This window comes from Giraffa tippelskirchi, chromosome 11, assembly GCF_054371585.1.
Source record: "Giraffa tippelskirchi isolate mGirTip1 chromosome 11, T2T-mGirTip1v1.2.pri, whole genome shotgun sequence".
NCBI lineage: Eukaryota > Metazoa > Chordata > Mammalia > Artiodactyla > Giraffidae > Giraffa > Giraffa tippelskirchi.
Window position 1 is genome coordinate 76,384,914 of NC_137285.1, and position 10,410 is coordinate 76,395,323.

The 10,410-nt window shown below is 55.0% G+C and overlaps 1 protein-coding gene and 1 long non-coding RNA gene across 2 annotated transcripts; one reads left to right on the forward strand and one right to left on the reverse strand.

Moving 5' to 3' along the window:
• Positions 1-288: 288 nt before the first annotated feature.
• On the reverse strand, positions 289-8,087 carry LOC145527629 (uncharacterized). The gene is made up of 3 exons (XR_014069796.1): positions 5,589-8,087; positions 3,094-3,351; positions 289-2,473 (listed from the first exon to the last, which is right to left on the reverse strand). It is a non-coding gene; the product is annotated as an uncharacterized LOC145527629 (long non-coding RNA).
• Positions 4,609-7,965, forward strand: LOC145527487 (uncharacterized). The gene is made up of 3 exons (XM_081545556.1): positions 4,609-6,349; positions 6,749-7,061; positions 7,313-7,965. Exons 1-3 carry the CDS (start codon positions 5,939-5,941, stop codon positions 7,939-7,941), a joined length of 1,353 nt encoding a protein of 450 aa, XP_081401682.1. The 5' UTR covers positions 4,609-5,938; the 3' UTR covers positions 7,942-7,965.
• Positions 8,088-10,410: the final 2,323 nt, after the last annotated feature.

Genomic DNA, 10,410 nt, shown 5'->3' on the forward strand with positions numbered 1-10,410 from the left:
GGAGAGCCTGCCCTGGCTCCCGTGCAACACCCAGACGCCCACGATGACTCACCCAGCCCTGCAGGGAGAAAGAGCCCCCGCTCTGGACAGAGACCCAGAGCCCTTACCGGAAACACCACGTCCAGGGGAGCGGTCGGCTCTGCAGCCTCCATCCCTGTCTGCTCACCGTGGATGCCGGCAACTCGGTCTGCCCCCAGGGGACATGGAGTTCCTTTCCCCTGAACTGCTTTGCATGTGGTTTGTTTCCACCTTTCTGGTGATGTTTTATTTTTTGTATGGTTTCCTGTATTTTTGTTGGTTAAGTTGGGATTAGTAAACTTTTTCATCATTGTTGCAATCTGGGAACACTGTTGTGTAACTCTGGTGATACTGTGTTACCATCACCACTTTGTAGTTTCAGACCCGTTCCATCTTTATGCCCCACCCCCCAACAAAGCCTGGATTCAAGGCAAGCACGCCCTGTTCATCCCTCCCCCCGATCCTGAACACAATTTCATCTTTTCTTTCTGCATTCCTTCCTATATTCTTGGTGTCCCCAATCAGTGACTCTCAGCGAAATGACTGAAGGAGTGTTTTTCGGACTCTCCACCTACTGTAAGACTCCATTGGAGAGTTCTCATTTTTATGTCATTTGAACTAGCCTTTGATAGCTGAAAGGACGGTGTACGTCCTTTCAAGATACCATGTGCCAAACGAAGCCCTTTTGGCAACTGCCATCATTATCTCCAGGCAGGCATTGCTGTTTGAAGGGTGACATCTCAGCCAGAAGGCAGAGGCTGAGCTCCTCTTGTTGCACCAGCTCCCAAAAGAAGCCAAGAAAGGGAGCTGGAACAACAAACCACCCCCATGCCCAGGAAAGCGTTCTTCATGACAGAAGGCTAGAAAATGACCCAACATCCTTGTGGCCCAGAACCACTCTAGAAAATCACTGTTCCATAAAAAAGAGAAACACATGGGAAGTTCCAAGGAGAGGCAATGCCCATGGCCAGTGTACTTGAGAGACGGCCTGACCGCTCCGGGGAAGACACGCACCGACGGAACCCCTTGGGAAACAGCAGTGATAGTCCTCACCGTCGTAAGGGTTTCCTCTGGGGACAACCTGCCCTGGGCACCACACGAGGGAGCAGACCGGCTTCTCTTCCTCTGCCCCCACACCATTCACTCATGAAGGCAGCTCAGGTGTTCTCATGCCCTGCCTGCCTGCCTGCCTGGCTCATCCGTGAGCTGTGACCACCTCCAGGCTAGGACTCCACCTTTTCCTCTCTGTGTACCGTGAATCTGCACACAGTGGGCTTTCAGAACCTTAGGAGACTTGAGCCATTCCCGCTCGAGCCAGAACCCTCCCCAGGAAGGAAAACAGCTGTGGAGTCATTTTGGCCCCAGCACTGGTTCCGAAAGCCTGGCGGCTCCTACAGCCTCTACGGTGTGAAGAGGGAGGTCCCTTTTGACAGAGCTTTCCGGCTCTCAGATCTAAGCTGTTGTTTCACTGTCAGCTGTGTCTCTTCCGTTGCAGCCAGGTGGGCCACGCTGCTCCAAAGGAGCTCACAAGCTGAGTTTCAAGGGAGGACAGGGATGGCTACAACGTGCTGCAAACTGAGTGAGGGTCCCCACAATCCTCAGCAAAGGTCTGTGGTGTGCAAGCGGGGAGTAGAGGGCCCCCAAGTTCCAAAGGAAGGGAGGTAGTCGGGAGCTAAAGCCCTTGGCTGCTGTGGTAGCAGCTGCAGATGGCAGCCCGTCCACAGTGCACTTCAAATGAGGTCATATGAGCGGGACTCTGGAAATGGCTCCGAAATCGAGAGAAAGGGGTCAGGGTATGTGGGAATCCGGCGGGGGTGGGGGGTGGATGAAGGAAGGTGTCCCTCCTCTCTCCAGTGCAATTTGGTTTGGTGAGTCTCAAAGCTACCAGATGGCACTTCCCAAGTCAGGCCCCCGCAGGAATCAGGGTGGGCTGCCTGCCTCGGGCCCTGCCACAGGGACAAGCCACACCAGTGGCCTCCCTGAGCTCCAATGGCCGGATCTGGGGGGTTCTGTCTGGGTGCACACCTCCTTGCTGTGGCCAAGTTCCCCCCTTCTCTGAGCACCAGCTTCATCCTCTCGAATGAGGACATCAATTGCTACCTTGGCACGTTACTCTCTTCATCCTGTGAAGACTCATTAGGCTTATCCTACAATTACTAGCTGGCCCGAAGAGATATCTCCTGAATCCAGCTTAAGCTGGAGTCTCCCAGGCTCATCTGGCATGTCTTCCCTGAAGTCTGCCAAAACCCACACCCTTGCATTTCCAGGGACTCCCCTTAGCCAGCTGGGCAGAAAACCCAGCATGCTTCAAACAAGCTGACAGACAAGCGGGAGAGGACTCACGGGCAGACGGCTTCCCTCAGGTCTCGGGTGGAGCTCTGGGACCACAGCAGCAACGGGCCATCCCAGCCCCTGGGCTCAGCAGCGCCCTCATTCTCAGGCCGGCGGCTCTGCCCTGAGGGGAGCAGGAACGTCACCAACTGCCGCAGGCGGACCTCAAGCCCCTCCCACTGCTGGAGCCTGACCTCCCCCGGCCCCACCCCTTCCCCTACCCCAGCAGGACGAGAGCTCGTCTTCCCCTGGCTTCCAACGTGAGGCCCGGCCCTGGGCCCCGATTGGGCACTGCCCCAGCCCGGAGCCAATCACAGTGGCCAGGGAGGTGGAACGCACCGATTGGCCAGGGCCAGGTCATGTGACCATACTCCCCAGGAAACTCAAAGATTACCAAGGTTCTCTAAGAAACCAATGAACAAAATTATCCACTAAAGGCAAACCATAATTTTTAATGAGGCCAATGTCACAGAAAAAAAAAAATGCTCCACAATAAACTGCTCAAGGAAGCTACTAAATAAACTTTCAGAAAAGTTTAGTAGTTTTTTTTTTTTTTTAAATAGGGTGACGGAGAGCTATACCTTTCCCATCTATGTGAATTTAGGTTTAAACTAGATTTCCCTTGGCTATTATATAAGACAAAAAAACCCACATCACCCACTTTCACTCCCCCCCACCCCCAAAATGTGTTTCAATCTATTGAATTTTTGTGTCCTCAGTTGTGTCTGATTCACGGCAACTCACCAACTCTACACAGCCAGGCTCTTCCGTCCATGGAATTCAGGGCAATTTTTTCTGTCCCAGTAAATGCCCACCCTGGGTGATCCAAAGGCAAGGGCTCCGAGGCTCCTGAGAGACTAACTCCTTTCAGCTGAGCACAGAGCTGGCTCCTCACTGGGATGCCTGTGGCCTGGGGCTCCCAGAGGGGAGAGCAGCACTCGCCCCACCGTGTGGTCACTGCTGGAAGTGCAGGCTGCTCCTCACTCCCCCTTGACAGTGTCCCTGAGGGCAGAACAGTGTGAATCGAATCAAGGTGGAAATGCAAACTCCAATGCAACCAACCTTCCCACAAGATCTCCAAAACCACTCAGGAACAGGGAATTGGAAACTGCAGGGGATGACATGAATGGAGATGGAGACTTGACACCTTACACCGAGTTCACTTCCAGTTATCCCTAGACAAACTTTCCATGAAAACTTGTCACAAATCTAGAAGAACAATGAGCAGAAACCGGACACGTGCTTTGAGTCTTCACACACAAAACTAAAAGGCAGTCCACAAAAAAAACCCAGAGAATACAGTGGACTTTGCAAAATCAAAGATATCTACTGTGGGAAAGACCTCATTACAAAAGCAAAAGACAGGTCATACATCGCGAGACGAATGAGTGGAAACACAAAGCTTATCAAGGATGTGTCTCCAAACAGACAAAGAACGCCAACACAACAAGCCTGTGAAAACTAGGGAAAGGTCTGAAGGGACACCAGACGGAGGAAGACACACACAGAGTATCCCGGATGATGTCCAGCACTGAGGGCCTGAAGAAACAACAGTCTAGTTGCACCCCCTCAGGCCTGTGTGACCGTGGATGAGGCCTCTGTTTCCCGGTGGCTCTGAGACATGGACAGGGAGGAAGGGGAAGAGAAGTCACTTGCATTTCTAATACTCACAGCAAAGTCTTCCAATGAGAAGGGAATTATCACCCCCACTGACAATGCCATTCACTGAAGTGATATCCACGAGTCCATCTACCCCAGAAGGGAAGGATGGACCTGTTCTCACAAAACGGCGAGAGATGGAAGGAGGAAGATCAAGCCCACACCAATCACTGGAAAGAGAAGCTGTGCTCAGGGCTTGAAAGAATTCCTATAGGGAAAATCATGTCACAGCCCCACATGGCAATCCACAGCTTCCATGCTATTCCTCCCAAAATGCCAATGCATTTTCGCACCGAACAAAGAATTGCAAAAGGGGTACGGAAACAGAAAAGAGCCTACATTGTCAATACAATCCGACGAAAAAGCCCCGATACGGACATCCAAGGTTGTGTGAAAGGAAATTAGACGACCAAACTAGGATCCTCAGGAGAGTATCGGAGAAGGCAATGGCAACCCACTCCAGTACTCTTGCCTGGAAAATGTCCTGGACGGAGGAGCCTGGTAGGCTGCAGGCCATGGGGTCTTGCAGAGTCAGACACGACTGAAGTGACTTAGCCGCAGCAGCAGCAGCAGGACAGTATGCTATTGGGAATACAACAACACACACAGATCCAGATCGATGGAATAAAGTTGAGGGTCCAGAAACAAACCCCAGCATCCATGGTCAACTCATCTCTGACACAGACGGTGAGAATATCCAAATGGGAACAAGAAAGCCTCTTCAATCAATGTCCATGGGAAAACCAGACAGCTACATCTGAAGAACGCTATTGGGTTTGATCTCATACCACCTCAATATCGGGGAAAAACCTCACCCTAAAGACTGATGTCATGAGATAGCTAGAAAGAAGCGTAGGTCAAAGGCTCCTTAACATCAGAGTCTCCTTGCCATTTGCTGGGCGGAGGTCGAAATGGGTCTCTTCAAGTAAGGGAAAGAGGTAAACGAAGTACACCACTGGGTTTCCATCCAATGGAACCTATTCACAACAGAGAGGCTAAGCATTCACAAATGCAAAAGATAGGAAACGGAACACGAGAGACTCCTTGCAAGTGGTGTATCTGAGAAGGGGTTCATATGGAAAGAGACGAAGAATGCACAGCACTCAGATTCCAAGAAACACCACCACCACCCTTGACCCTTCCCCCATGACCAACTCTGACCTAAAGCCTTTCTCTCCCTCTAACCTATCCCTAAAACATAACCCTCATCTAATCATATACATGTGCATCCCTAGCATCCATCCATCCATCCACACACGAGAGAGAAAGAGGAAGACACAGACGGAATTGAGAAAGGAAAAGAGAGGGACACAGCCAGAGAGAGACACGGAACCAAAGAGAGGAAAGGAGTCGATGGTCCAGACTATTCCTCAATCTGTCTCGAAGGTAGAAGCAATGACAGCGCCCTTCCACCCCAGAAGGGGGAAAAGGACGGAAGGTTTGGAGAGGAAAAGACAAGAACGCAGGGAGCCATTAGAAGCTCAGCCACCCGCAGAAGCCGAGCTGGGACCCTTGAACAGAATCTCAATGGAAACAGAGGACCAGAAAGTTGGCTACTCTTTTCTATAAGAGAGGGAGACCTTCGAGTCTTCCTTTCGGTCCTCCAACTTGGATGCGGGGTCTCAAAACAGTCAGGAGGGGGAGTGCCTTTTCCTGGGTTCCACGGCGCATCCAGGCCTCGTTCTGCCCCATTCTGTGCTGTGTCAGCCCTGGATGGAATCTTTCTTTCTGAAGTCTCAGCGCACGAGCTCCACGTGATATCGGCCCCAGGTGGAAAGGCATGGAGCTGCTCGTAGGCCGACAGACCTAGGAAGCAGATGGGAGAATGACCCCCACTCTGCAGATGGAGAGACTGGGGCAACCCTGAGGGGCATATGCTTGTCCAGGGCCACACCACTTATGAGAAGAAGGAGCCTGGTCTGAGAGCAGCATGGTCCTCGGAGCTCAGGCCCTGGCTGAACCCAGGCCTCCCCAGGGCTGTGGGCTGGGCCGTGTGGGTGTCATTGTGCCTGCACATGGCCTAAGGGGGGTGGTCGAGCAGTCAGAAACCCAGAGATTCCCTTGGGAAGTTTTGAGGAAGGGACCTCAGCACGAACCCCAGGAAATGATGTCACCTGCCGGCAACAGAACCCAACAGAACCCGCAATCCGGGTATCCAGGCCTCCAGAGCGGAGAGGAGCCCCCAGCCAGATCACTTGCTGCCAAGATGTTCTGCTGTTTGCCCCTGCCCAGAGGCCGGGGCCTCAGGAGAGCTCACAGGCAGTGTGCGTGGGCACCCTGTCGACGTTGGCTCAGGACACCCCCGAGAGGCCTCTGGCCCTTTGCCCGGAGAAACAGAAAGGTAACACGGGGAGCCCCAGGCCGGGCCAGGCCACCTCTCCCATGCCACCCGGAAACACCGGGTCCTTTGCCTGTGTGTGGGGATGCGGGTTTCTCGGGCTGTGTCTCCCTCAAGGAAGCCCAGGCGGATGTGGGGTCAGAAGCCTGTGGACAAGTTGTGCCCACACCCCAGGGGAGAGCAGGCTGGGCGGGATGGGGAGAGTGTGGGCAGCGCCGACCGGCCAGGCTGACCTCACACCCTCAGATGGGTCTCTTTCCTCCCGGGTGGGGATCTGAGCAGACACACGTCTCTGACCCTTCTGGGAAGAGAAGTTCGAGCAGGCAGAAGCAGCGGCTCCACTGGCCAGGCCCAGCTCGGAAAACTCCCAGCATGGCTGGCTGACGGTCACTGTCGTTGCAGAGCTTCCCACGTGATGAGGCCGAGGACGGGGACACCCCATCCAGCTCCCAGAGGGAGGGGTCGGAGCACCACCCGCCCGCCCGTGAGGCCCAGTGCAGGCTCCAGGTCAGCGTGCCCACGGAGGCATCAGCCCCACCGGGGGAGACGCGGAGGTGGGGAAGGCCTGCTGCCGAGACACCGCCCAGGATACAGCCGGCGGCCCAGTCTGAGGCTTCCACGGAGCTCAGCACACCCGGCTCCGACCCAGAGTCCAGAGAACCCCGGCCTCTGAGGCACCAGGAGGACCTGGAGCCCAGCACGCCACAGCACAGAGGTGAGGACGCTGGGGCTGGTGCACGGGAGTGTGTGGGGAGGGGTGCTGAGCTACACAGGGACGAGTCCTCGAAAGCTGCTGCTGGGCCTGCAGCAAGCGCTGGCCTCACACCCCCCGCCCCCCATCTTGCACACTTCAGTCCCAAAAGACATCTGACGCTGGGTATTCTTTGGGAACCTCTTGGAAGGTTTCTGTCCCGGGGTACGCACATGCCAAGGCTGGCCTGTGGGCAAACTTTGCTTCTCCCCCAGCTCTAGCACTGGCCTCCAACTGGAACCAGGCTCCACTTCCCAGACCTGTCCCCACACAGGTGGTGGCTCCAGGTGCAGGACCCAGGGATCCACCGAGGGCAGATGGAGAAGCGAGACTTGCCCTCGCAGAGACACCAGGCCAGCTGGGTACTGGCCAGCACACCGGGCAGATCGGATCTCCGTGCCTGCAGGACCCCCAGCCCCAGGCACTGATGTCCCACCCCCTCAGCGAGAACCTCCACCTCCACGTGCACCTCTACCTGCTCGGGCTTTGGCAAGAGAACCCGAGGCAGAGGAAGAGTCACCGCCTCGGCAGGGAGAGCCTGCCCTGGCTCCCGTGCAACACCCAGACGCCCACGATGACTCACCCAGCCCTGCAGGGAGAAAGAGCCCCCGCTCTGGACAGAGACCCAGAGCCCTTACCGGAAACACCACGTCCAGGGGAGCGGTCGGCTCTGCAGCCTCCATCCCTGTCTGCTCACCGTGGATGCCGGCAACTCGGTCTGCCCCCAGGGGACATGGAGTTCCTTTCCCCTGAACTGCTTTGCATGTGGTTTGTTTCCACCTTTCTGGTGATGTTTTATTTTTTGTATGGTTTCCTGTATTTTTGTTGGTTAAGTTGGGATTAGTAAACTGTTTCATCATTGTTGCAATCTGGGAACACTGTTGTGTAACTCTGGTGATACTGTGTTACCATCACCACTTTGTAGTTTCAGACCCGTTCCATCTTTATGCCCCACCCCCCAACAAAGCCTGGATTCAAGGCAAGCACGCCCTGTTCATCCCTCCCCCCGATCCTGAACACAATTTCATCTTTTCTTTCTGCATTCTTTCCTATATTCTTGGTGTCCCCAATCAGTGACTCTCAGCGAAATGACTGAAGGAGTGTTTTTCGGACTCTCCACCTACTGTAAGACTCCATTGGAGAGTTCTCATTTTTATGTCATTTGAACTAGCCTTTGATAGCTGAAAGGACGGTGTACGTCCTTTCAAGATACCATGTGCCAAACGAAGCCCTTTTGGCAACTGCCATCATTATCTCCAGGCAGGCATTGCTGTTTGAAGGGTGACATCTCAGCCAGAAGGCAGAGGCTGAGCTCCTCTTGTTGCACCAGCTCCCAAAAGAAGCCAAGAAAGGGAGCTGGAACAACAAACCACCCCCATGCCCAGGAAAGCGTTCTTCATGAAAGAAGGCTAGAAAATGACCCAACATCCTTGTGGCCCAGAACCACTCTAGAAAATCACTGTTCCATAAAAAAGAGAAACACATGGGAAGTTCCAAGGAGAGGCAATGCCCATGGCCAGTGTACTTGAGAGACGGCCTGACCGCTCCGGGGAAGACATGCACCGACGGAACCCCTGGGGAAACAGCAGTGATAGTCCTCACCGTCGTAAGGGTTTCCTCTGGGGACAACCTGCCCTGGGCACCACACGAGGGAGCAGACCGGCTTCTCTTCCTCTGCCCCCACACCATTCACTCATGAAGGCAGCTCAGGTGTTCTCATGCCCTGCCTGCCTGCCTGCCTGGCTCATCCGTGAGCTGTGACCACCTCCAGGGTAGGACTCCACCTTTTCCTCTCTGTGTACCGTGAATCTGCACACAGTGGGCTTTCAGAACCTTAGGAGACTTGAGCCATTCCCACTCGAGCCAGAACCCTCCCCAGGAAGGAAAACAGCTGTGGAGTCATTTTGGCCCCAGCACTGGTTCCGAAAGCCTGGCGGCTCCTACAGCCTCTACGGTGTGAAGAGGGAGGTCCCTTTTGACAGAGCTTTCCGGCTCTCAGATCTAAGCTGTTGTTTCACTGTCAGCTGTGTCTCTTCCGTTGCAGCCAGGTGGGCCACGCTGCTCCAAAGGAGCTCACAAGCTGAGTTTCAAGGGAGGACAGGGATGGCTACAACGTGCTGCAAACTGAGTGAGGGTCCCCACAATCCTCAGCAAAGGTCTGTGGTGTGCAAGCGGGGAGTAGAGGGCCCCCAAGTTCCAAAGGAAGGGAGGTAGTCGGGAGCTAAAGCCCTTGGCTGCTGTGGTAGCAGCTGCAGATGGCAGCCCGTCCACAGTGCACTTCAAATGAGGTCATATGAGCGGGACTCTGGAAATGGCTCCGAAATCGAGAGAAAGGGGTCAGGGTATGTGGGAATCCGGCGGGGGTGGGGGGTGGATGAAGGAAGGTGTCCCTCCTCTCTCCAGTGCAATTTGGTTTGGTGAGTCTCAAAGCTACCAGATGGCACTTCCCAAGTCAGGCCCCCGCAGGAATCAGGGTGGGCTGCCTGCCTCGGGCCCTGCCACAGGGACAAGCCACACCAGTGGCCTCCCTGAGCTCCAATGGCCGGATCTGGGGGGTTCTGTCTGGGTGCACACCTCCTTGCTGTGGCCAAGTTCCCCCCTTCTCTGAGCACCAGCTTCATCCTCTCGAATGAGGACATCAATTGCTACCTTGGCACGTTACTCTCTTCATCCTGTGAAGACTCATTAGGCTTATCCTACAATTACTAGCTGGCCCGAAGAGATATCTCCTGAATCCAGCTTAAGCTGGAGTCTCCCAGGCTCATCTGGCATGTCTTCCCTGAAGTCTGCCAAAACCCACACCCTTGCATTTCCAGGGACTCCCCTTAGCCAGCTGGGCAGAAAACCCAGCATGCTTCAAACAAGCTGACAGACAAGCGGGAGAGGACTCACGGGCAGACGGCTTCCCTCAGGTCTCGGGTGGAGCTCTGGGACCACAGCAGCAACGGGCCATCCCAGCCCCTGGGCTCAGCAGCGCCCTCATTCTCAGGCCGGCGGCTCTGCCCTGAGGGGAGCAGGAACGTCACCAACTGCCGCAGGCGGACCTCAAGCCCCTCCCACTGCTGGAGCCTGACCTCCCCCGGCCCCACCCCTTCCCCTACCCCAGCAGGACGAGAGCTCGTCTTCCCCTGGCTTCCAACGTGAGGCCCGGCCCTGGGCCCCGATTGGGCACTGCCCCAGCCCGGAGCCAATCACAGTGGCCAGGGAGGTGGAACGCACCGATTGGCCAGGGCCAGGTCATGTGACCATACTCCCCAGGAAACTCAAAGATTACCAAGGTTCTCTAAGAAACCAATGAACAAAATTATCCACT

Bases quoted from the DNA above. Each gene is read 5' to 3' on its own strand.
- LOC145527487 (XM_081545556.1), top strand. From the start codon at position 5,939: ATGGTCCTCGGAGCTCAGGCCCTGGCTGAACCCAGGCCTCCCCAGGGC. The intron at 6,350-6,748 runs GTAACACGGGGA...CTGTCGTTGCAG, and splicing joins TTGCCCGGAGAAACAGAAAG to AGCTTCCCACGTGATGAGGC. The intron at 7,062-7,312 runs GTGAGGACGCTG...CTTCTCCCCCAG, and splicing joins CAGCACGCCACAGCACAGAG to CTCTAGCACTGGCCTCCAAC.